Source organism: Micropterus salmoides, unplaced genomic scaffold, assembly GCF_014851395.1.
Source record: "Micropterus salmoides isolate LMB-PRFRI ecotype aquatic unplaced genomic scaffold, ASM1485139v1 Ms_hic_scaffold_3, whole genome shotgun sequence".
NCBI classification, from domain to species: Eukaryota; Metazoa; Chordata; class Actinopteri; order Centrarchiformes; family Centrarchidae; genus Micropterus; species Micropterus salmoides.
Genome location: NW_024042261.1, coordinates 33,119,888 through 33,141,466, shown reverse-complemented (window position 1 = coordinate 33,141,466; position 21,579 = coordinate 33,119,888). Strand labels below are relative to the sequence as shown.

Genomic DNA, 21,579 nt, shown 5'->3' with positions numbered 1-21,579 from the left:
TTTATTCTTAGGTCCAACCTTTGAAATTTGAAATCTATAAAATGTGAAATTTTTAGATATCCTGCTGCCAAGCAAGGTTACTTCAGCTCTGCAGATTGACTAGAAAGATTACAAACATGAGTAACAACCAACTATGATTCTTACGCATGTATCAACATGTTGGCTCCAGGTAGATGATCATTCATCTGTGAGTGTATAAAACAGCATGTCCTTTGCTTTCATCTGTATTCTCATCACTGTTGGGTTCAAAGAGGTACATCCTTGCAGAGCCACCTCAGATCTATAAATACCCTGCATTTATATTTCATTTATTTCACTAGAGGCAAATGAAGCAAGCTTTCCTTCTTGCTAATGGATTCCACACAATGACACTGACTGGACATCAAAGTTGCATAGAAAGAGCTTTGAAATGAGGCCATTAATATAATTCTTCTCTTCCTGGTGTTGGACACATATTTGCAACACAATGTGATTGTAAACTTCTCCATTTATGGTACAAAAAGTAAACTTCAAATATTTGGGGTGTTTTGCAATGCATTTTGTAGACATGAGAGCCAGTGGAACATGAAAACTATAGTGAAATGGTATTATAGGAGACAATAAATCTTTTACAAGAAACTAATCCTGTAAGATTTCAGCTCTCAGCTGATCCAGTAACTGCATTAGCAGAAATCCAATCCAAGACCAGCCTTGACACACCTAAGCAAGAAAGACAACACTGCAAATGGAAATACTGTGTAATCTAAATACAGTGGGGTGACCTGTCTATGTATCCATATCCCAACAAAAGATAGGACTGCAGATATGGATGTACCTTATATTCTGCATTTTAACAAAGGAGTTCAGAACAGCAGTTCTCCTCCAGGGCATCAGAGAAAATGGATACAAGGTAAACTGAAACACCATAATGAATATTATTATTACATTTACTCTTGGGGCATTTTGCAAATGCTCTAATCCAGGGTGACTACAATAAGAGAAGAGACAGTGGTTCAGTTTGTAGCTCTAGGACACTTCAATGGCACACAGGGTTGATGTTACATGTTGGATAAGCTGTAGTAAAATCATGTCAATTTAATGGTTCAACTCAAAACTTCAAAATGAACCAAAAGTTAATTCTTTTAAAGCTGAAATGACATTTTAGTTAACCCATTTTAATTTTAAGTATGTACAAAAACACTTGGTGAATATCATTTTCAAGTAACACAAATGCAAAGAAACCACTGAGAGAACTGTCATTCAGCAGTCACAGTATTTCCTATAGAGGAAAATTACAAACCATCCAAAACCAGGCCAAAGAGGTGTCAAGAGCGGTGCTGTAATCTGATTTTGGGTTGGGCCTTTAAGTCAAGTCAAGCCTCTTCTCTATGGAAAACAGCCCTGTCAGGACCTGCGTGGTGGGCCCCCTCTTTGTGTCACTGTCATTTAGCATCTGCACTGGCCTGTCAACTAGAATGCCACCCTCGCACTGGCTGCTAGCCCCGGTATGAGACAGGATGCTGAACAAAGACCCCAGGATGATAGATGATGTTATACAACGGCCACTGTTTTTGTCAGTGAACGGGGGGCCTCTCCCTGACATCTATTGATGGATATGATTCTGAAAATTTGTCAGTGTGTGAGATGAAGCCATCAGGGGAAGCAGAAAGGCAGGCAAAGGAAATGAAAACAGGAACATGACGATATCAGCAAGCGGCTCAGGAACCCAGGTTAAGTAATTATCTCTGACATTTTAATTTATGTAAATGTTTGCTTTTCGTTATCATTAGTTCATAAAAAATAAAAGCAATCCAGCCTGGGTCACAAAAGCTGTTCTAAACGCAGCGTCACACCTGAGAAAAAAATCTTCATTGGCGCAGAAAGTGATGCGGTTGGAAAGTTGAAAACAAGAGTTTATTGAAAATAAACAGGAGTGACTGAGTGGAAAAACGCCACTGCCTAAACACATCAACTAAATCAATACAAAATCCAAGGAAGCAGATGCCACAGAGCTAGACATGCTCTTTACTTGCAGAGGGAAACTGTGGCAAATGCAGGCCAACTCATGATGGTTTTTCAAAGATCAAGATGCCGAGAAAAAGAGAGAACTTTTAGCACCTTCTTATCCACTACCACCACCCTACCCGATCTACATATTTCCGGGTGCTGAACATTAAACTCCTGTGTCTTCTCGGTGAGCTTTAGCACCCAGAAGGTTCATGTGTGAGTCATGGCCAATGGCTGATACACAATGACAGACCAGGCCTGGGGCAGACAGAACAAATGCCATCAAGCCACACTCGGCTTACAGAGCTGCAGCACAGAATACAGCCATTAGCTATCTAAGCAGGCAGCTGTGTCTTAGGAGATGCATTCAAAGGAGGGAATTGGCATTTTACCACACAAATGCATCACTGGGAACTGAGAATAACGATAAGCATATAACAGACTTAAAAAGAATTTAACTGCGGCAACAGCAGCTTGGGAAATTCCACATTTTGTTTTGTGACAATGCAAGGCCAAGACACAACCTTGATGTTCTTTACTAGGTATCAACCTCATTCCCAAATGAGCTGAATATGCCAAAACCCGTCCTTTCAGATTCCTTTTTCCCACTGGTTACAAATGTAAACAAAGCCAACAGGATGCCAAGAGACAACATCATAGAAAATCTTACTGGCATATTGATGTACAACTCTGGCCTTAGTCAAATACAATCTCACAAGCAATGCCATCCGAGTTACAATGTGAATGTCACAAATCAGTGAAGGAGAAAGAATAACTTTTTTTTTTTACAAAAATGTATGTAGACAGCCTTGGTGTATTGTGTAGCAATCTTCGACATATAGGATGAACACCTGCTGGTGCACTGTGTGAAATCAAATGTCATAAACAACAACAGAAAACAAAACCAACCACGGATTTAGACACAAAGTAATAACACAGATATGTGAAACAAATTTGAGAAACATCCTCACAAGCTTAACTCATTTCCTGCCCATTCTGCAGGACTTGCATGTATACTTGACATATAGGCTGTAACTAAATCCATTAGGCTCAGGATCTTGAATGGATCCAGTTTTTTTTATGCGCTCACAAACGGATACTGCACTTGGTGTGAAAGGAAAAGGTCAAAGAGCAGCAACAAAAGGAAGCCAAGTGTACTTTGAGTGTGACACACCTGGCAACGGTACGACAGACCTCTAGATGAGTGTGATTAACCCCCTGGCCTGCTAGCTTTGTTTTCTTCTGGCCGCATCTGCTCCAGTGAAGCAATGGAGGCTGCAGGAGTTAATGTACCGGTGAAGAAAGCAGGCCAGCTGCAATCTTTGAAGGTCCAGGAGGGGGGATATGAGACTTCTGCAAGGCTAAGACACTGAGAGGAGGACAGCGGAAGATGGATCTGTCGTTCTTGGATCACCTTTGCCTGCGCTGTTTCAAAAAGACAGCGAGACACTTGTGCCAACATGTCAACTGCGGGGGCTGCAGGTTGTAAATAAGACATTAACCTCTGTGTTTACAAAGGAGCAATGTGTTTTCTTCATTGCAAAGTGCTTTTCCATAGCAGTGCAGCACTGCTGTAGCACACAGCTTCCTATGAGAGATGGGCGGGGGCGGTGAGGCAAAGAGTAATACAGCGTGTCAGTTCCTTTCTAGGGATAGACATATTAAATCTTTCCGTTTCCAGCAAAGGGGTCCATTTTAATTTTTCACTGCTTCCTTTGCCTCTCTAACCGACTTGAGCGGATAAAAAAATGTTTCTGTCTAGGATATTTGTGCCAAGGAAATCAATCTATTAGCTATAAGCGCTAAGATAAGTCGCTTTCTCATTATGTGGAGGAGAGCTGCACACTGATGCTGCAGAGTGCACTTACTCGTGCACACAATGAGGTCAGCACGTGACCCCCTCCAGTGCTGGGTACAAACACATCCCTTCTGCAGAGCTCTGGGGGAAGCGTTAAGGACCATCTGACTGAATCCTTAACATGATGCCATCCTGACACATCGCGTTGAAAACATAGACCACAGTGTTCATGCGTGTTACTAAAAATACTTGCACACATGCAAGCACACTCTGGAGGATTGGACCATATAGTAGTAGCTCACCACTGTGTGTGTGTGTGTGTGTGTGTGTGTGTGTGTGTGTGTGTGAAGCGACTTTGGATGAAAGAGAAGCTTGGACACACTCCATTGTAATGCATGCTGCCTGAGCTCATTCAGTTTCTTGGATATATTCATTTCCACCAGTAGTTAAAACATATAATATAAATGGGAGGAGCAAACGGCTTTATACTAATAAATCAAAGAGTAAGTCTCCCTGCAGAAAGGTTACACATTTCTAAATGGATCCTTTTTATACATCTTGGTTGGATTTTCACCTTCTCAGCCTTTGATTTATAACACATCAACTAGCTCTTGAGTTTTGAAGCCTTGTTGATTCATAGGAGGCTGACAGCTCCTGACAGTCCCCTATAAATATTAATCATAAATCTAAGGTTCAAGTCATGGTGGTGAATAATCTGAAAGACATAACCAGTCAAGAATATTAATTAACTAAATTTAATTCATCCTCTGAATAAACTACTACAGGAAGTCGTCTCAGGGCTGATGGCTACATTACCTAACTGAGAGAACAGACATGAGGCACACGATGATGTCTTAGTCCAACTTCAAGAGTTGTATGAAAGTAACTGCATCAAAATATGTACATTAATTCAGCCTGCAGCTTTAAATTTTTAATTAAAGCTTTGTCTTACCAGGGAAATCAGCTGAGAACAAAATGTGACTTCCAATAATGCATGGCAATTAAAAAATAAAAGGAAAATACAGCCTGCATATTCAGACATATACATAAAACCTGTGGGAGCAAGTTTTAGACTCCCGCAAAGATTAAGAAATAATCGACAATTATGTGGAGTCAAATAAACTTGCATTATCATGAAACAGTAATGCCTGTAATCCTCTCGTTATTCATAGTCTACTTTCTCATCCACCGCATAAAAATCAGTACTGTCTACATCTAGACGAGCTAAACAAATGAGTCTACATATGTAGCACAAAGAGCTTATTCATGCCTGGGAGATCCAGCTACCCATCCTTGAAATGCCTTTAATTCAAAATATAACACAGCCTTTAATGGTACTTTTCATTGGTTCCTCTCTTAAATTTCTGCAGGTCTTCAAATAAAAATAAAAAGATTTGTCAGATGAGAACTCTGTTCAAGGTGTGTGGGAAGGTAAACCTCAAAGGCACATAGATAAGCCTTTCATTCCTGGCTTTTGTTTATCTTGCAGGGAATTTTAAAAGGATATCATTCATTATTCAGAATGTATTTGCAGAATACAGACTCTTAGCTGTGCTTAGTTTTGGAGACACTCTTTGTGTAAATGTTAAATAAACCAGACCTTTGCTCCAGGGATTACCTTGCAACTGCATGACTGTCATTCCCATACTCAATAGAGAGATCCTCCACAATAAGCCTATACTGTCACTGTTACTGTCATCATTCAAATGACAAATTAGTATTTTATACAGTGCTCTTTCAGTACAAAAACTGATAATCCATCCATCACGTTTGCATTTTTTTCTAAAAAAATACCATTCGCCTTCAGTTATCTAACTGCCCACTTTCCTTCAAACATAATACCACTGTGGCCATCTTTGCAGACAGCTGTACGTAACCAGTTCCCTCTGCTGTGTTTGTTATGAGTATTTATTTTAATCTTGTGGTAACTGTGACTGAAGATGCCTAATTGTAGATTTGAAGATTTTTCTGAAACCTATCAAGAAATTTTGCATTTTCTGTGTTTATCCATGGGAAAAGTGTAGCAACAGACAGTGATTGCAAGTCAAATGGCAAAGTTTTGTTCATTTGGAATTGATGTACTATAGAGGAGTTATTAAAATGACAGTTTCTATGTGGGATGTGTTCAGGACTGGTGCAAATATTGCTGATTTTACAATGTGGGATTTTTTTGTTTTGTTTTTCATTGTGTTTTGAAATCAATGCCATAAACTCCAAAAGGGAGTGTAACTATGTGATCTATTTAATTATTTTACAAACACATACTTTTAGAGAAAGTGTAACTTGGGGAATGGCCTGATTTTCACACTGCATGAGCACGTTGTCACAATTCATATGCGAGAGGAAACACAACAACAAATGTACCGGGGCTCAGTACCCTGATGTGTGTGTGGTTGGGATTACAGCAAGTTATAATAACCTAGAGGGTGCAAACAAGAAGGGTGAGTCAATTATCCCGTACAGTCAAATAAACCGCACCACTCAAGTGCGTATATGCCTGAACAAACAGCAATGTCTTAATCAATGTGGTAAGTAGTTGAATTCTCAGATGGCACCAAGTTTCTGCTTGATGGATTCTTCGAACTCTTTGAGTATGAAAAGCAGTCGTGGATATCAAGATTCCCTTGACACTCATTCACCGATGATCAATTTCCCATCCTCCATCCTCTGGCCTGCCCTCACACATCAGCATCAATCCAACCCAAGTAAATACAGTGAGTGGCTTAATGCATTTTCCTCTCCAGGGATTCTGCAGACCAAAATGGCATCGGGAGGGTAAATAAATAAATATTCTGTTGAGTAGTGGAGTGAACTGCATTCTGTTGAAATGTGAAGAACCTTTCTTTCCCTGGCTGTCCATAAAAAAGGAATGAAATTCTTTTTAGTATTGGCTTCTGAGCATAAACAGCCACGGACACAGCTGCAGAAGAGAGTCTGAGTTGGATAATACTAAAAGTAGCGATAAAGCTTAGTTCAAATAAGGAGAGAGAAGGCAGGCATCCCTTGTTAAACAAATCAAAAGGCACCACTACACAGTCAGCATGTGCACTTGAGGAGGGGTAATTAGAGTCCTCCTTTAGTGTGGCCTCCATTCAAACTGCAATCAGGAGTTTGGCACAACAAGGACTATGAAAATCACTTCAGCTAACTATGTCCATCCACAGTGCTCCACCATGACATAATCCTTTGAAAAGAAAGAGTATTTCTCATCACTGCACCAGTTCACGTCACGCTATAAATGTATTGCCCATTTGGCAATGACAGGAAGGACAAACACAACAATATTCAACACAGCTTATGGGGCATATGTTGGCAAGACTGCCTGGATGAAACTTTACTCAGTCAATCTTTCATAGCATAATTTCATATGATTTGATTAATCTCTCCAAGCACATAATCTAGTGTGCTGCCCACAGAGCGTAGCAGTTCTCACCCCACCTCTGCACAGCAGCAGCTGGATAAGCTGTGATAGGACGAAGGGCATGGTAGCAAATACAACACATCCAGCGCTCAACATCATGACCTTGACTGGAGAGCAGGCTGACAGACGGCCTCTCTATCTTTTCACAGTGCTGAAAAGGGCCCGTCCAATTACAGGCACTGGGTACATTGTCTTGTTAACTTCAGCTCTGACTGTACATTTGGGCAGCCCAGAGATCAAGCGCTTGCTGGAGTTTAAATTGACAGAGCTACCTTTTCCGCTGTCACAGCCTCCTGTGTTACTCTGTCACTGGCGGGTGATGGAGGAGCAAAATAAGCTGTCTGAGGCATCTATGTAGATAGTGACAGCATCAAAGTCAGAGGAATCTGACAGCCTTCGTAGGAGGTCTGACTCTTGTTAAGCAATCTAGTAGAAACACACAGTAAATCAGACACCGCAGTGTAGTAGAATTTCATGGAGGAGGTGTACACCTGCCTCCATAGTTTAGTCTGTCTGCCATGTCGTGTTGAGAACAGACAAACACAAATTACTGGTCACATTAACACCTACCAAAGCTATGGTATCCTACAGCAACAGTATTGGTAGACCCACGTAGTCTAATGGTAGTAATAGTGCTGGAACAATGTGTTAACTAAAGGGATTGTAAGTGATTGTAATCCAATTTACCTTTAGTTCAATTCAATGAATATTTCCTCACGGTTTGCTAGCTCTCTGTTTTGTGTGTGCTCTGAAAGAAAGTGTTGTGGGCCTTCCCCACAACATTGTTCCATTGTTTGACCAACCAGCAACCGGTGGTTTTAGTGCTTGTGAACTGGAATGATGAGTAGAGGGGGCCGGTGGGAGAGAGAGTTCTATACACTGGCACACAGCAACGTGCTGGACTACAGGCACTGTGAAGAAGGAGAGATGGCGGAGAAACAGCAAAAGAGGAAAAGAGTATACACAGAGAAGACCGTTATATGACCAGGCAAGGTTGAAGGTCAAGTAAAAATACTGTGAGTATTTGCGGTGTTTATCTCATGTAAATAGAATATATTTGGGTTTCAAACAGTTTTTTGGACAAAAAATGCTATTTGAAGACATCACCTTGGACACTTGTAAGCTGTGGTGGACATTTCTGATTATTTTATTCCATTTTATAGATAAAATGATCAACACACTGACCCATTATGAAAATAATCGTTACAGTTCTAGAGGAAAAATAAGGCCAGATTCTTAAACTCAATTATATTAAACATGTCAGTTTCCACATCAGTGTAACAGAATCCTGTGGCTTTGCTCTGAACTTGAAAGTGGAAATGGTTGCAGCTCAGCGACACAGACAAGACAGCAGCTGCATTTGATCCAAACTCAAGCAGATTACTAATGAGGTATTGACCTATAAATGGCACTTCAGAAATGACAGCTACCAATATTGACCTTTAAAAGAGGAGTAAATATAAAGAGTGTCTCCCAAAGCACAGCACTGTGCATGTGCCAGAGGTCAATACCAAGACTCCATTAGAGTCATTTAAGTAAAACATTCTCCGGGAATAAAATGCCACATTTAGGTATTAGGGCCAAATGATCGCGTGGAACAGGCACGGAATATTTGAATGTTTAAATGAAATGCAGGGCAGGCCTGATGCAAGTGTAGCTGACAGACTGAGGAGCAAGAAGCGACCTAGCTGTACAGACCACAGCTCTGAAATACGCCTGAGTGTTAATTGGAAACACAGCACAACTGCTTCCTCACTGAGGCGTGTCATTGGAAAGGAAATAAGCAGGAGCAGCAAAATATACAAAGACACTCATGAGGATAAAAGGAACACAGCTCAATATGATAGGAGCAGGCAGATGAGACAACGCTAAATACACATCTGACTGAGGCAACACAGTAATCTTAACACATACAAATAAACCTCTGTCTAAAGATGGCTTCTAAGCAAAACAGAAATGTGTAATTTTTCATTTTTGGGGAAAGTTTTTTTTTTCCTCTGGACTTACAACAAATACAAGTGAATGTCAAAAAGTTCCATATACACATTTCCATTTTTCCTGTTTGGTATGGGGCATTTCTAGCTTACTACTGGTCTCAGATCAAATCCATGTAATTCAAAATTTCATTATTTTCATGTCTCAGCGATTAACATATTCTATATATCTCAGGTTTATTAGAACCTCTCAGGGCTCACTGAATCCACTGGATCATACATCCTGAAAAGGGTTTTTGGGTTTAGGGTTTTTGCCTGACTACATGTATTTTAAAAAAGCAGTGAGAGGATCTGACTGCGTTTGTTCCAGATGTATCACACAGGTGTAGTATTGCACTGTCAGACGAGTAGCTCATAACACAGTTCTGGTGCCCCTATGACTGGCCAACACCCTACCCCCATTCCCTGACCTCTATTTCCCTGTTGGTCAGTCCACAACAAATCCGAAAAGCCTCCCAGCGTCTCCATGGCGACAGGCCTCAGTCAAGCAGATGGCCTCAGTGTGCCGCGCGGCAATTAAAGAGGAAGCGACGAGCGGGGAAAGAAAGTGGGTCAGGATCAGGGGGGGAAGCAGAGCTGGCAACGTGAAGCTGCCTCTGCCTCAGGCCTGCGCACAGACCTATGCATTTGCGCAGTCAGCGACGCACACGCACACATATGCGCGTGTGTTCATGCCTGAGTGCAGCCCTTCCCGGGTCTTCCCAGCAAAAAACAAATACCCACCCCACACCAGTCACAAAGCGTCAGCTGTGTGAAAAAGAAAAGAGGGGTTAGGGCGACGGGGGAAGTGCGCCGCAAAACCAACTGACCCCGAATCTCACACATTGAATTGAAAGTCAGAGAAACTTTGACCAGAATTAACGTGGGTAAATCCCACGACTAAATCAATAGGATTAACCCTTTAAATTCCATACAACAACTTACAGATTCAGCCCCGTTGTTTGGATTACTTCCACTGGATCGCCACTCACTCTGGCAGGAATTGCTTCTTTCTTTCAGCTTAACCAAAATTTCACAAACAGCAGGGATAAAACACACCCTTGGCGATGTGGGGCAAATCCAATCAGTTTCATCCCCCGTCTACTTTCATCGCATATTGGGCACATTCTATTCAAACATGGGACTTCCATTTAATCTTGACTTGAACCCACTTGTTATAACATATCTGATTGAGCTTATGAATCACTCATTACTCAAATTAAGAAAGGCTTTAATTAAACTAATTTAGCAGACAATATGATCTTTAACACATTATGGAGCTTTTAATTTAATTTACTGTTTTATGTGTCATAATATTCTTACAATTATTCAACAGGCAACACATTTTTTTGAAGATATCTTTAATGGAGAATAGAGTTGGTTTTGGGGGGTCCACTGGCTTCCTGCATAGAAACAGAAAAAAGGCCTAATGAGCTGTAAAAAATTGAATGAACTTTTATTTGCACAAGTCTTTTCTTCCAGCGAGCAGCCCCGATGTGCCTAAACAGAACTTCAGCCAAGAACACTATTTCAAGGCTAACTACAATCACCCTTGGAACATAGCCTTCTTCAGGAACAGCATGACCCTGTGCAAACTCCCATCCCCCGCAGGGTCCACATGTAAATGCCCATTTCCCCTTGTTCCTATTTACATTTAGTCTGTTATTTTCCCTTGCAAATTTTTTTTCCACGACTTAGGAAGAAAGGTAAAATCCTTAAACCCATTCTGCAGAACAATTTGAAACTTGGCATCCTGAAGGGTATGAGGATTTTCCAGCGGTATTAAACAGCCTCAGCATCAAGTTTCTCATTCCAACATTTGTTCCTCTTTAGCTTCTATTTTCAGTTTCATAATGCTGACAAAGAAGGTACACAGTGCCGGGAACAACTGCAAGCTCTTGTATCCATCTCAAATAAATATTTACGATGCTAGTGCTCTATGTGAACAGAACATATGGTTAAAGTGGGGGAAGAAATTTAACTCAGATACATCAACAATGGCAGGAAAATGCACTGTTCTGTCTCACCCATCTGTGAGACTATGAGCTGTGTGAGTGCAGGGTCAGTGAGTGGGTGTTCTTGTGGCCACTTATATCTGCATAACTTATAATCATATAAATTTTTTAAGACATATTTTCGACATGTAGGCGGGAGAGGGGGGAACCCTTGAGCCCCCGACCTTCTGTTTCTCCGGCCTGACGTGACATTTGGCATCTTCATGGCTCAACTGACAATTGCTGTGAACTACAAAATGGCCCCGCGTGATTCCTTCACTGGTATCAAAGCCCTCTCCACATTCCTGACTGGTTAATTCAACTTGCAAACCCGTAGCCAAGCAAGACGTATGCTGACAGAATGGAAGCCCCCATGTGGAAACCCCTGGCAAAGTTATTCAGCTGGAAGAGGCAAGAAGAAGTGAGGAGCAGGAGGAGAGAGGTGGGTACAGCAGGCGTTTTATATGCAACTATTCTGCTTCAATGACAAATAAATAGTAACCCAAAGAAAATGTCAACGCCAACTTGATCAAGGTCAGCGATGACCTGGATTGCTCTATAAACTTAACCAAAGATTTCTTGTTTTCTAAATTTAACCATAGCTGAACATAATTTCAGTTACTATGACAGTCTTCTCCTAACCTAAAACCCATATTTTACTTATCGTGTGTTCTGAACTGTGAACATTTTGCACATCTGGAGATGTGATCAGCCTGCCTGTTTCTTAAGAACAATGTCCACCGGGAAACATTACTCTCCAAATATAATAAAATAGGTAAATGTAGAACCGCTGCAAATGAACATGTTCTGTAGAAGATGTTAGAGCCCAACTAACATTACAGAAATGTCTATGAAGATTCTCAGTCATCCAGGTCATAGTTATCCAACGAAGGTTAAAATCAAGGGCAACTGGACTTGGTTGAAGATACTGGAAGACGTTTCGTCCCTCATCCAAAGGACTTCTTCAGTTCTGACTGACTGGCAGGGAAACTCAGCTATTTAACCTCAGTGGGGTCGTTGGCCCGGGTCATCGATACCGCTGGTTCGTTATTACAGAAATACTGGTGTCACCATTTATGTTGGCACATAAAAAGAAACTCAAGTGCATTAAATTGGAGCTATAAAGGCTTTATCGGATGCATTTTTATTTATATTTGACCTACATGTATTTAATTAATTTAAATGCATGGAATTTGACATTTTTTAATAAAATGTAAAATGTTTACTGTTAAAATCAATCAATTATCTTGTATTTGCAGTCATCTTTAACAATAACATTTATTCTTCAACTGTAAAATATCCTACTTTAGACATATCTTTAGTGTAACATTGCCTAAAAAGCAACAGAATAGAATAGAAATTAGGTTTACTGCCAGGTACATTTTCACATAAAAGGAATTTACCTTGGCATGTTGGTGCTTAAACATATAAACATAAATATAAAAATATAAATATAGGTGATCGTTAAAGAAATATTTCAAATATCAACAGCAGCCATACACTGGGTAGGCTCTAGAAGATACAAAGGATGGAGGGTACCTGTACTTCCCCCTTTAGTCCATGTTCATATAAGCTTATCCTAATAAATATGAGGTATGAAAAGAACATAATGCATGTTTCCCTTGTTTTCTTCATTTTAATAGCATACCATGTACTGTACTGCTTTTAGAAGAGTAAATATAGTTCAGTCACAGCACAGCTGTCGTATACATTCAAGTAATTAGTTTAAATAGGTGTGGTGCTGACGCAGACTCTGTCTCTGAGTATAAAGGGATAAATAGAACCCCTTCCCCGCTCTGAGGTGGGGCTAGTGGTTGGATTACTCAAACACCCACCCACCTCTTTTTCAAAGACATTTAAACACATAATCTACTGATAGCCACATGCACTGCGATGCCAGTTGAAAAAAGAGAGGGCATCCAGGAAGGCCATTTGGCGCACCTGACTTTCTGAAAACAATGCAACATTGAAGTGAAATTCATCCAGGCTTGAAACTGGGGAATCAATAGCAGACTACATTAGCTGCTTTGGCATAGACCCTACTAACAAAATGGACAGATCAATGCCAAACTGCAGGCCATCTCTGTGTTTATCTTCATCTCGTTCACAGCAAAGTTAAACCATGTGCACTAAAAAACAGGCCAAATGAAGAATTTCCACCACACATGTAGGCTGACCTCAATCTCAGTATAATGACAAGCACAGGGAAACTATCATGTCAGCTGTGGCACGGGTGGAGTGAAGAAATAGCTGAAATATTCTCAGAAATGTTCACATGTAAGAAATAGAAATCCTTTGGAATTGAGCAATTATCTTTAAAGTCGATCACTGCAGGCATCTGTGCAAACATAAATGAAAGATGCATACTGGGAGAAATATGACAGACACAGAGCTGACCTGTTATCAGTCATATTTTGCTAGTCTGCCTGCACAGGACGAGGGCACTAAGGAGCTTTGCTCCAAGCTGCAGCACACTGGAAGCTTAACTATATGTCAGGGAGAATAAATAAACCTGTGTTTGTGTTTTCTAAGCAGCCTCCCCCCGCTCTTATACCACCTCCGCCACTGCTGGTATTGCCCCCCCCCCCCCAAACCCCTCCAACCGCTCCCATTTACAACCACGCTGTTGCTTTGAAGCACAGTCAGCTCCCGGAGAGATATCAGTGCAGAATATTAAATGAGCGAACACCATCACTCATTAAAAAGGGAAACATTTCATGAAACAAACCCTCTTTTGTATCAAGTGCTACGACTCTCAGCAAGCACCGTCCTCAAAGGCAGTACGAGGAGAAGGGAGAGAGAGGAAACGACAGAAGAGAGATAGGATGGGGGGGGGGGGGGGGTTACACCTAAGTTTGCAGAAAGTAAAAGAGAAAAATGTTCTGGCAGGATATTAGCTCTGAGGCTTGTCAAAGCCCAGGTGCTGTGTGACAATGACGGAAATTTCGATACTACTTTGATTTTGAACGTTTTGTAACAAAAAATTTAAACCATTGCAAAATTTTAGTTGAATTTTTTCATTTGAGTGTGTTCTGCAAGCTAATATTCCATTTCAGCTTCACCCCTGCAGGGTATTTATCAGTGGATGGCATGTGCAGTGGGTGAGCTGGAAGGCTTGTAATGGGATTGACGGATATGGTTTCTGAAGGCGGTACGGATGTTTTCAGTCAGAAGTTGGAGACAGTTTGTGCATATATTCAATGTCTTATAAGTTGACCTGTTTATGGTCACAAATTTTGAAAAATGCTCTTTGCAGGATGGAAAAGCCACTTATTCAGCAGACGAGTGTCAAAAACACAAGACATCTACAGTGAAACCGAGTAAAATGGCTCTTTCAAATACTTAAGGCAGGAAGGAAGAAACTCCGATTTGACTTTGACAAATGAAATCTACTTAGGATTACTGAACAATTAATTAGTATTACTTTTTGACAATGGAATAAAATAATTGAAAACATGAGAATGACACTGTTGTCAGGAGGAAGATTCATACATTCAATACATTAGCCAGCTGATATATTGGTCTGACCCGACATACTGTAAGAGGCAGACCTGCAGGACAGCTCTTGTCAACAGACTGCTCAAGTCAGCATAAAATTCAACTGACTCAAACAGCTGAAAACATGGAAACAGCAACTAGTGAATACCAGTCCACCTTAACTCAATACAAAGAAGAATGAAATACACAGAAGAATTTGGCTTAAATAGTGAACCAAGACGAGCGCACAATGTAACAAAACTTCAAAGCCAATCAAGCCAATAGGGTAACAGAAAATGCATGTATTTTTTCTATGACACTCTGGCTTGATCGTTTTTCTGCAGCACTAGTCAAGTCAAAATGCAGTTACCACGACAGACTTCCCATTTCCCCCTTTATTATTAGACTCAGCAGGTTGTTCACTGACTGGTTATCAAGCCTTCTTTGCTTCTTAATGGAGGCACATCAGCCCGGCTGCCTGTTTCAAAGTGATTTGTTCAGGCAGTCACACATGGGGGTGGGGACAGCACTTACAAGATCTGCTTTATTTTAAAGACATACAATCTGAGTGGCAAGACCAGAAGTTATCAGCCCTCTCAATACCAGATCAGCCCCTAACTAAATGACCGATTTGTAAGCTCAGGCACAATGAGCAAAAATTGTATTCCCATATGGTTTCCTTTTTTAAACAGGCAAAGCAGAAAATATAAGACGACTGCAAACGATAACTGAAATTATGCATTAAAAGGCTGAATTCCTTTCAAATAGCAGCTTGAAAAACACAGAAATGGATGCAGTTCCTGTGACAAAATAAATATGATTTGTCTTTAACTGAAATGGCTGATTACAGCCAGGTAGTAACTATAGTAACTGAGCACTAAAGAAGAAATAGTGCAACAAAACTCTACTAGCTAGTGGCAAGCCAAGACAGTGTCATATAAAAACCAGACTGTCAGAATCCCTCCAACATGAGGGAAATTATTTACTTTTTCTTCAGAGAAGACTTACATCAACTCGGGAACCATAATAAACCTATTCTAAGATACTGGAACAGCTATCTGACAAATTGCAAGAGAAATGTGGAACAAGTGTAGTCAGTCAATGCCATTCTCATTCTCAAGAGCAGAACAGGAATTTAACCATTTAATCCCTTGACAAGGATCGGCTAAATAGAAAGAAAAAGACTCGACAGATTAATGCCAAATCAGAAAAGCTCAGGGCGAGATTTGATCCCCTTTATTGATTTTCCTTACTTTGCTGATTCTGCGATTTGAGTTGAAACAGAGAAGAATTTCAAGGATTTAAAGCATTGCAGCTGCAGTTTGCTGATAAACGTGTTTTCCATTCTGATCCAATATGGTGACAGAAAGTAACAGAGCAGGAGAGGACACCTAACAGACACTCAATACAAAAAAACTCAACAAATGAAAACACTGCATATTATGATACTGAACTGCATGTTCTAACAAAACAAGCAATATGGTAACCTTAGACAGCCCGTGTCTAGGACAAATTTGTGATACTTGTGATATTTGATTAAACTTCCTGATTCCCTAAAATAGCTTAATACAGTGACAGGGGGATCAGATCCAAACTATTTTATCATCACAGAGACATACAGCAGAGCTGAATGTGTCAAAATCCTGCACCTACAGACTCTAAAAAATGCTAGAGGTGAACTTAATTTAACATTCATTCAGTCTTTAATACTATTTACTGCAGTCTTCTGCACGCAGAGAACACTCCATTTTGTCATAACCTTTCTATTATTTAGGTTCAGTGCTTATCATCATGTTTTATTCATCTATTTTGTGTTACGCAGCCTTTATGCAGAGACCACAGGGGCTGGAAATGTGCATCAAGAACTTCCAAAGAAAACTGAGAATGTGCCTCAGTATGGAACAAAACTTAGCTAATTCAAATATTTTGCCAAAGAAAGAAAAAATCACTTGCGGCCTCTAAAATGAATGAAGGGCCACTCCATTTCAAGAATCATAGCAGACAAAAAAAACCTATGCTATACTGAGACATTTCACGCAATGTTTTGAGAAGGATTTGCTAAAGAGCTGACAGTAGAACCACAATGAGCTAAATGCTCAAAGAGATGAAGTTTGAGTGGCCAAGTGCCTCCATTAGTTCCTATGGCAAAAGCGAAGCTTAATCTCCTGTCAGCTCCCCTCAAGCTGGTCTCCAAGGACTCTGAGTTCTCTCTCCCATCCATCACCTCAGCAGGGACCAAAGGCAGACTCCCCAAAGGAATGAGGATCAGAGCAATTTGCATTCACACTCAAACCATCAAGGCCTAACAATCCCATAGTGACTCTCTCCATTTCACTATATCACAACTGTCATACAAATAAAATGCAAAATGCCACAGACCAGCAATTAGTTTTCATCAAAAGAGAGGAAGAAATTAGCCAAGTCAAAATGCTAATTACAATGCTCCAAAGGGGCAGCAGTATTCCTTCCATCTAAAGAAACATTTTCCAGGCTTTTTCAGTGCTCAACATCAAACAGCTTTTTCAACTCTATTTATGAACATGCCTGCAATTTTCCCCAGACCCCCTGCATGTCCATCCATCCATCCATCGTCAACCGCTTATCCTGCGTACAGGGTCGCGGGGGGCTGGAGCCAATCCCAGCTTACATTGGGTGAAAGGCGGGGTACACCCTGGACAGGTCGCCAGTCCATCGCAGGGCCAACCCCCTGCATGTAGTATGTGAAATTTTGTACACTAAAGGTAGACTTCAATGTGCAACAAATGAGTCTGAAAAACAAATACACACTGCAGCAGCACAGCATGAGATGGTTTCTCATGAATTAAAATGAACTGTGGTGTGTCAAGCTTAGGTGACAAGCTTGTACATAAAAATCAGGCAGTTAGCTGCACAATTAACCCTAAAGAGTCAAAAAAAAGTAAAGCTGTCTATCAAAGCAAAACAGGAAACATCACCCGTGGTTCATATCTCTCGGGGGACATCACATGAGAATCAAACAGTTAAAGGGAAGTGATACACAAGCCAATGCAGGTGTACTGTCATATGAGTAGATACGAGAAGCCTACTACTAAACATTCTAGAGAAACTCATATGAGAGGCTGCTTGGAATGACTGACAGAACTGAACAACAGGGGTCTCCAGGAGAATGATTTCAGCGTGCATGCTGCCAAGTTATTACAAAGATTATAATTCACAGCTAAACAATTTCCCTTCCTGAATAATAGTACATTCAAAGTTGATGCTCGTACACCATTCAGCTTTCATTTCCCAAATGTTTAATCCAACTAAGATGAGGAATTAGAGCTGGAAAATCTCTTTATCCCACCTCTGAGAGTGATATCTATATGGGTTCGTTCAGCAACAGGACCCAAGGATGGAGCCAAGCCATAAACAACCACCTGGTTGCTAATTCAATTCACACTCAATTAAATATCAGTCTGGAATACTGGAGAGACTGAGTGCTAATATAAGAAAGGAGGAACAGAGCTGCTGTTATTATTCACAGATCCATTATTCTCAATGTTCCTTTCTGATAATCTATTTGGCGAGCAGCTCGGAATATTTTCTGTTTATGAATTTGGCACTCCTGTGTTTTCTACAAATGGTTATTATAATGACAAGCACAAATGGCTTTCCCTAATGGGTAACTGCAACAGGGTTTGCTGCTACTTGCATTTGTTAAGGCCATTCCCCCACTTGTTTGTGCTTTGGTAATGAGGGAAGAGTCTGGAACATGTTGTATATCAATTAGAACATCAAAGACTGTGGGCATTTATGGCAATGCCCTTTAACCTCAGGGCAAAAGACCAAATTCTTGTTTTTGCATGTCAAAAGAAATGGGTCTAAACATCTGCTGAAATAAAAAAATTTCCAAGCCCTCCCATACATGAAGATGTCTGAAAGCATGAATTATGCAGTCACTTTGGTTTTAATAAACTACAGCAGTGAAACAAAGAAAAAAAATTCAAAATGCATTCAAAATGTGTAATTAGATTTAGAAATCTATTTTAATCTCCTGCTTTCCTCAAATGAGACATTTCCAGAATGCTTTAAGTGTAATTTTTGAGACATTTTTCATTCACTTGACTGAACAGCTTCAAAAGATTTCCACTGTGAATCCCAAGGGAACCAGTTAATCCTGATCTTCTCCACAAGCAAAGAGATCATCTCAATGTAAATCAGTTGGGGCTTTTGATCAAAGTATTGAATCAGTCTTAAACACATGACGCCATAAGGAACCTCACTGCGAACAAGGTCAACATATTGGTTGTTCCTGAGCTCGAGGGAGGTGAAAAAACACATCCCAGATGTGACAAAATATTGGCCTAGAAGAGAATTTTCAGTCTAGACCAGAAAAGGATCACCAAAACATCACATTAAGTAAACATGTCGATTCTGCAGTCTGTCAGAGAAAACAAGGATGTCAGTGCCATTCAAAACATGATCTTACATTTCTTGACCACACTTGACCCTTGTCCATTCCTTTCTTAAAATATGGGCGCCAGACAGAATTTACTTGTCTAAGATGTAAACAAACCAGTAAACTTTCAGCTAAGCCTTAAATCCTTTTGCATAATGGATCACATGCACAAACACACACACAGAGGGCGTAGATTGATGTTTTTTTGTTGCTGGCTTGTTTGTTTTCCAATTAGAAGTTTGTCGATATAACCAGAATAATGATGCCGCTTCCAATAAGTGTCAAATACACTTATTAAGCACGTTTAAAATATTAGGCCCACTTTGGGATGTTTTAATGTCAGGATGATCAATGTCAACTTATCACTCCATTTATCAACCACCAGTGCTTCCCTCAACACATCATCCTCCGCCCACAACACACACACACTCCATCTCTGTCTCCTAAGATCTATTATGTATTCAGAACAATTTCTCAAAGTAAGACCGGAGCCAAAGACAAGTGTCATCATATCTTGAGTCACTCTTCCTCAGAAAACATCATGATTGAATGTGAAAAAATGTGAAATTCCCTGTGGATGTCGTTCACATTTTGACAGTGTCTTTACATTCTAATTATTTACAATATTCAACTAACTGGCAGAAGCGGGGTATAACAGACTTCAGTGATCATTCAGGAGCTCTCTGTGGCTCCGAGTTGCCATTACAATGAGATATTGGAAAACTTGGAGACTGCTGGCCTATACGGGTTCGCACATATCGCCATCTGCCTGCTGCCCGGGTAAGTTCATTATTTTGCAGCCAAATAAGTATTCTGCAGCCGTTTTTGTGAGGGTTGGATTCTAAGACATGGAACACTTTTCAATTTTCTCTCCCTCACTGATGCACATCTTGTTGCAAAACACACACCAGACACTCAAATCGACGCAACCATTCATGCATTTATTAAGTGTGTATTATTGCAAAACAGCACGCAGCACACACACTATGGAGCAGGGAGGTGATGATAAAATAAGGCAGACATGTCTCAGATGATTCCCTGCTGAAGTCTATTTCCGAAGGCTTACCTTGGACATGCAGTGCTAACAGGAGTATCCACATCCCCACACACATCGCCATGGCTCCTCAACTATCCGGAATCTCGTGCGATAACGTGAGTGTGGACGAATAGTGCTCACTCGAGAAGACAAAGACCAAGCATGTAACTTCTGCAAATCCCACTTCGGCCCAAACTAGTCTATCTCCCTCAATGAGCAGTAGGACACTTTGGCAAAACTAAAGGATCTGTGGTGCGCTCTTCCGTACCAAAGCATCAATTTCACGTCTGCGGCGATTCCCTGGCTGGCGGAGAGTTTGCACTAAGTAGAACCTGGACGGATCCCCAAAATGAGATCCAGGCGGCTGCAGATTTGCCGTGATGATGGAGTCTTTTAGGGAACAACAGACGAGGAGATCAAGGACAGTTGGGTTCTTGTCAAAGCAGCTCTTCTAGTTTAACCATCTAGCCTTTGTTGCTCCATCCACCGCAGCGGGTGCAGAACTCTCTCTCCCCCTTCCAGGATTGTGGATCAGAGGTAAAGTGGGCGGGATGTCCTCGATCGATGCTGCGCTGGAAAGTTTCCAACACTTGGGAGAGTTCCTCCGGAGAAATGTCGCTTTTTTTCCCTCCGTCTACAAAACTGACACAGCACCTAACAGATCATTTGCTGGCACCGTGCCTGTTTTACTTGCTCAAGTTCCCGGTTCTCCCTGTTTGTAGCCACGGCCAGCCGAAGAGATCAGCACACCAGGCTGGGTAAGTTGCTGTAACTCTGGAAATGGTGGGATGTGGCCCCCTTTCCTCGTTCTTTTTTGGATAATACAGTTTAGCTTTATCCTGCTATGCGTACCGCCCCGCTGATCTGCCACCACAGTGTGTTGCTGACTATCGCTGACGCTTTGGGAGAGATCGGGATCGGGTGACGTTGTGCAGGGGAGGAGCCTGGATTGTCCTGCAAAATGCAAAGCATCGCCTGGAAAAGATAAAAGAAACAGCAGCCTGGTAGTCTGCGATGAAGTGATCGCCAAACTTTTCTTGCACGTCGAGGGTGTTTAATCACCCCTTCCGAGCAGAAGGTGATACAAGTGAAAACTAGTTGAGGAGAATATATTTAGATCCGACGAGACTGGGTGAGGATGTGAGAAAAGAACAGTAACACAGCGTGTATGGTCATGTTGAAGTGAAACAATTCAATGTGAAACACCACTCACATGATGAAATCTCACATGACCCACAGAGCCACCGAAACCCTGGAGACTGAAGGGAAACGAGAATCACAATTAGAACCAAAAATTACCTTGTGGTGCCTTAAACAAAGGTTAAAAGTTGAAATTATATGTAGAGGAAGCTGCCTACATTTTTACTTTGTCAATTTAACCTATTTTCTCCTCCATGTCCAATGACCAAAAGAGCATGCATATCACATTTTGAGAACCACCTTGAAGGCAGGTGGGGCACTGGCATTGAAACCC

At 41.0% G+C, this 21,579-nt stretch overlaps 1 protein-coding gene across 5 annotated transcripts in view; it reads right to left on the bottom strand.

Annotated features, from left to right (window-relative positions):
- Positions 1-21,209, bottom strand: part of nectin1b (nectin cell adhesion molecule 1b) — a 146,689-nt gene extending 125,480 nt beyond the window's left edge. The window contains exon 1 of one of the 5 annotated variants that reach the window (XM_038692321.1): positions 20,136-21,209. In XM_038692321.1, the coding sequence (XP_038548249.1) occupies positions 20,136-20,187 (52 nt within the window). In that variant the 5' untranslated portion in view covers positions 20,188-21,209. The remainder of the gene's footprint in view (positions 1-20,135) is intronic. The other 4 variants (XM_038692322.1, XM_038692324.1, XM_038692325.1 and 1 more) reach the window with 4 other exon arrangements.
- Positions 21,210-21,579: the final 370 nt, after the last annotated feature.